Source organism: Nannospalax galili, unplaced genomic scaffold (genome assembly GCF_000622305.1).
Source record: "Nannospalax galili isolate Female #2095 unplaced genomic scaffold, S.galili_v1.0 scaffold3650, whole genome shotgun sequence".
Lineage (NCBI taxonomy): Eukaryota > Metazoa > Chordata > Mammalia > Rodentia > Spalacidae > Nannospalax > Nannospalax galili.
In genome coordinates, this window is record NW_008328463.1 from 15,333 (window position 1) to 19,893 (window position 4,561).

General features: G+C 51.1%; 1 protein-coding gene across 1 annotated transcript in view; it reads right to left on the reverse strand.

The window, feature by feature from the left end:
• Positions 1-1,810: 1,810 nt before the first annotated feature.
• LOC103729174 (rano class II histocompatibility antigen, B-1 beta chain) overlaps positions 1,811-4,561 on the reverse strand; it is a 5,501-nt gene continuing 2,750 nt past the window's right edge. Inside the window, exons 3-6 of the mRNA XM_008827170.3 lie at positions 3,825-4,106; positions 3,201-3,311; positions 2,750-2,773; positions 1,811-2,149 (exon numbers count right to left, since the gene is read on the reverse strand). Coding sequence (XP_008825392.1) covers positions 2,136-2,149; positions 2,750-2,773; positions 3,201-3,311; positions 3,825-4,106 — 431 coding nt within the window. The 3' untranslated portion in view covers positions 1,811-2,135. The remainder of the gene's footprint in view (positions 2,150-2,749; positions 2,774-3,200; positions 3,312-3,824; positions 4,107-4,561) is intronic.

Consider the following 4,561-nt stretch of genomic DNA (forward strand, 5'->3'; position numbering starts at 1 on the left):
GGAGGGGGATGGGAGGGTAAGGGAGAGGAGGGAAAGGTAACTATAAGGATATTTGAAAAAGCATACGGAAGCCCACTACTTTGTTTCGTATATACATGTGTGTATACACGTGAGTTTGATTGGAGTTACCCTACGCAGGGAATTATGCTTATCCCAGAAGCCAGTGCCAGATGAGGGACACCTCCCCTCAAATTGTTGGCCAGAGGGTCCTGGTGACTCCGTGACAATATTGGCTATTGCCACCCCTCTTGGTTTTCCACCAAGAACTTAACGGTAAGACCCTATTGCTGAAGACACCATACACATTGGTCACAGGAAAAATCAAGTTGATACTGACCAGGAAGTTTCCTTCCTGCGGACTAGCTCTCATAGTACTGGAAACTGCTCTTCAGGCTGCTGGGGGAAAAGCCATCAATTATCTAACCCAGCTGTGAATTCTATGAACTACAGTAATGACTGGTATGGTGAGATATGTCCATGGGTGCAATAGTCATATGAATGTTACAGGGGTAACTAACCGCTGACTGGATTTAAGACCCACTCCATGGGGGGAAACCCGTGCCTTCTACTGCAAACGCGGCTAAGGGCCCATGTAGTTAGGGAGCTCACATGTCCCAGGGGTGAACCTCCTGCTATTATTCTACTAAATGGCCTTAGGATCCTTTAAATTCGTCTCTTTACCCGTAGATTAGTGCAGCCCCAGACCTCATCAGAGAAGTTTCTTTGTGCAGTGGTCAATGGTTAACACAGAAACTCTGCCAAAGTGCAGAGAGTAAGTGACTGTGGAATGCTCCACATAGCCTGTGGCACATCTGTATCACACCCTTTCCCCAAGTCTCAGGGACCATTAAGGAAGAGGGGGTAGGATTGCAGGAGTCAGAGGTCAGGGAGGATCACCAGAGCAAAACAGTGTCCTCTGGGCATGACAAGACCACCACGCTTATGAACTCACAGCATGCTGGTTGCCTGCACAACAGGTAGGATTGCAGGAGTCAGAAGTCAGGGAGGATCACCAGAGCAAAACAGTGTCCTCTGGGCATGACAAGACCACCACGCTTATGAACTCACAGCATGCTGGTTGCCTGCACAACACTGTAGCATGGAGTGGGAAGGGGTTAGTGAGCCTCCTAGTCATAATTGAGGAGGTATGGACAGGTGATGGCTTCTGAGGGAGAGTCATTCTTTCTTGAGGTTGTGGCTCCTGGGAGGTTGACCAGGCTCCAGGGGACAGCCCCATACCCAGAAGTACTCGGACAACACAAGTAGGAGTGCGTTACTAAATTTAAAAACAAGATATGGGGACTGGAGAGATGGCTCAGTGGTTAAGACACTGGCTGTTCTTGCAGAAGACCTAGGTTCGAATCCCAGCACCCACATGACAAGAGAGAAAGATGCAGCTAGGAGGACATAAAGATCTCTTAAACAGCTGCATCCAGTCACGCATCTCCAGGTTTCCTTGTGACATGAATGAAATAAGTCTGAGTTGGATTCTAGCCTTTGGAACCATTAATAGTACTTTTATTGCTGGCTCTAGTTTCTCAAAAATGAAAATTGGCCTCAATGTGACTCTACAAGAGATATTTGAAATATAAACCGAGGTCACACCATGGTGCTGTGCGAACACTGCACTGAACAGTAAGACCAAGAACCACGAAGGGTGTGACAGCTGATGCCATCCCCTCAGCTTCCTTACGTGGAGCCTACTCTGCATCTACTCTTTGAAGGAGCACCCCCTCTTCTGGGTCACCCCGAGACTGGCTCCTCCCATCCCACACTGCTTCCTCCCTCTGCTCAGCTGGGAGGCTCAGGATACAGATAACTCAGATCGTGTTTAATTATGAACAAAGCTCTCCAGGCGGGAATGTTCTTCAGCAGTCTGGGAAGACAGTGGGAACAGAGGCAGGCTTTGAGGGGTCTCTGTAGATGCTGCTGCAGGGCAAGGACAGAGGCTCTGGGGTCAGGTGAGGAGCAGAGCCACAGCAACAGCCATGGGAAGTGACCTGGCAGCCGCACTGGAGCCACTGAGGAGCTTGACTTCAGAGGGAAACAGGCAGGCTGAACAGACTGGGGACTTGGTAGGGACAAGCACGCCTTTCGGAAGAGTGAGAGCAATTCAGCGGAAATACTCCCATGAATCAGTGCAGGAGCCCTGTGGGAGAGAGGAAGTGGTCAGCACAGGTGTCCTGAGAGATACTTGCACACCGCCCTAGGGTCCCTTACAGCTTCAGACAGAAGAGGCTGAGGCCCAGAGCATACCACTCACATTCCCCACTAACTGTATAAACATGAAACCAGCAAAGGGGACATATAACTTGACCTGGACACATACGTGTGGGAGGTAGGGAAGCCCCTCCCCTTCCAGGGACTACGAAGGGCTAGATCTCTGGTGGGTTGGTGGTGACTCAGCTTCTTTCCACTACTGCCTGCCTCTTCCAGTCACTCTCAGTGTCCACAGGCAGTGGGCTCCAGCATGGACACAAAGCAGGCATCACATTGCTGTCTAACCCCAAGGTGTGGCTCAGGCCCCAAGTTTCACAGAAAGAGGGCACTAAAGTTATGGTGGCAACACAGTGCTCTGGGAACAACCTACGAAGTTCCCTACAGACATGGACAACCTTCTCCCCTAACCCTGACCCCACGGCAGGGACCAGGCCACCAACTAGGACTTGTGCAGGGTGCACTTGCCTCATGCCCTTCTCGCTCACCCCCATACCTCTGCCCCACCCCAGAGTCAGGGCTGAAATATTACCTGCTGGTGGAGGCCCACGAGTTCCTACAAAAGGAAGTTACACAGGGAAAGGTCTCGTTATACAAACGTGACTCACACAAACTCCAAGAGACAATGACACATGCAGTAGGTACACATCTTTTCTGTTCCCTAAGGCCCTGAGCACAACCCCCTCCCTGGAAGGAAGGGAAGCAAAGCTCAGGTTCTCAGTGGAGAAGCTTCTGGAAAGGAGCCAGTGAGACAGTGGTAAACAGCAAGAAAGTTGCAGAATGAGCTCCACCATTGGCTCTGTGGCACAGCTACCCTCCAACCAGTGAAGCCAGATTCCAATGTCTCCCTCCGCTGGGATCCCCCCACCACCAGTGCAGCCCTTCCTTCAGAGTCAGGAGCAGAGTTCCTCCAGAGACAGAATGCCCTGAGCAGAAGGTCGCAGGTACAGCCCCTCATCCCCACTGCTCCCAGAGCTCCTCACCTTTCTGACTCCTGTGACGGATGAAAACACCCAACCCAAGGAAGATCAGCCCCAGCACGAAGCCCCCAATGCCACTCAGCATCTTGCTCTGTGCAGATTCAGACTGTGCCCCTGGGGAACAGAGCCTAGTGTCAGTGTTTGTCCCAGACCCCACAACATCCCTGGCTGAGAACCTGAAGGCCAGCCTGAGTTTCATGAGGTGAAGGAGCCGGGAGACACGACTCTCTATGCTGACCATGTTTAGAGGATCAACAGACCCATCAGGAACTCTAGAACACAGCAGGCGGGTGGAAGAGAGGGACTAAGTAGATGCCTGGTCCTCACAGACACACCCATATCCTTAGGCCCTAAGAGCCCAGTCACCAGCCACAACTGTCAGTTCCTTAGTATCAGGATGGGATCCAGGATCACAGTGTATAGAGTGAGCTCCCAGTACTTCTGTCTGGAAAGACGACTAGGTAAAGATGCTTCAAAGGGGCAAGAAATCTAGTTTTCTGTGGTTCTCAGCTCAGTAGTGGAATCCAGGACAAGTGCTGGGAATGGGGGTGTTAGCGAGATGGGCTAGGGACAGGTGGGCGTCCTTGTCTTGTGGGACCTGCAGTGAGACAAGCAAGCTTCCCTTACTCCACTCCACGGTGACGGGGCTCTGCAGGCTGGGGTGCTCCACGTGGCAGGTGTAGACATCTCCACGCTGAGGGGTCATCTCCAGCATCACCAGGATCTGGAAGGTCCAGTCGCCATTCCTGATGAGGGGTGTGGACACGACGCCAACTGTCTGTTCCTGGCCATTCTGGAACCACCGCACTTTGATCTGGCCTGGGTAGAAATCTGTCACCGAGCAGACCAGCAGGTTGTGGTGGTTGAGAGCCTCTGTCTTGGATGGGGAGATGGTCACCTTGGGCTGCTCTGGGGGACAGACAGGAAAACACAGTGTGAGTGAGATGTGAGACACAGGGCTTCTCCCCTGGAGGAGGGGCAGGGTAGGAATCCCTGGGTCTCCGTACTGAACTAGGATCCATTCTACAAATGTCACTGGGAATACAAGACAACGCCAGCCCACGGCCCTGCTCTTATAGAACCCGCCACCTAGTAAGAAACAACACCACAGTGCATGTCATCTCAAAAATGTACAACTTCTTGCACTGTTCTCCTTAGGTCTCTGATCTTTGGCCTCATTCTTTACATTATCCGTCTTGAGAACAGTGTGGATTTCATCCATTACTGTGGATAAATTTCTGATTGTCTTATTCAATTGATTTTCAAATTGCAAATTCATGCTTTCTGGAATGAAGGCGGTGCATGTTTGATTTTAGTAGTATAAATATATGCCAGTTCAAATGATGTATAAAGTTTTATGAATG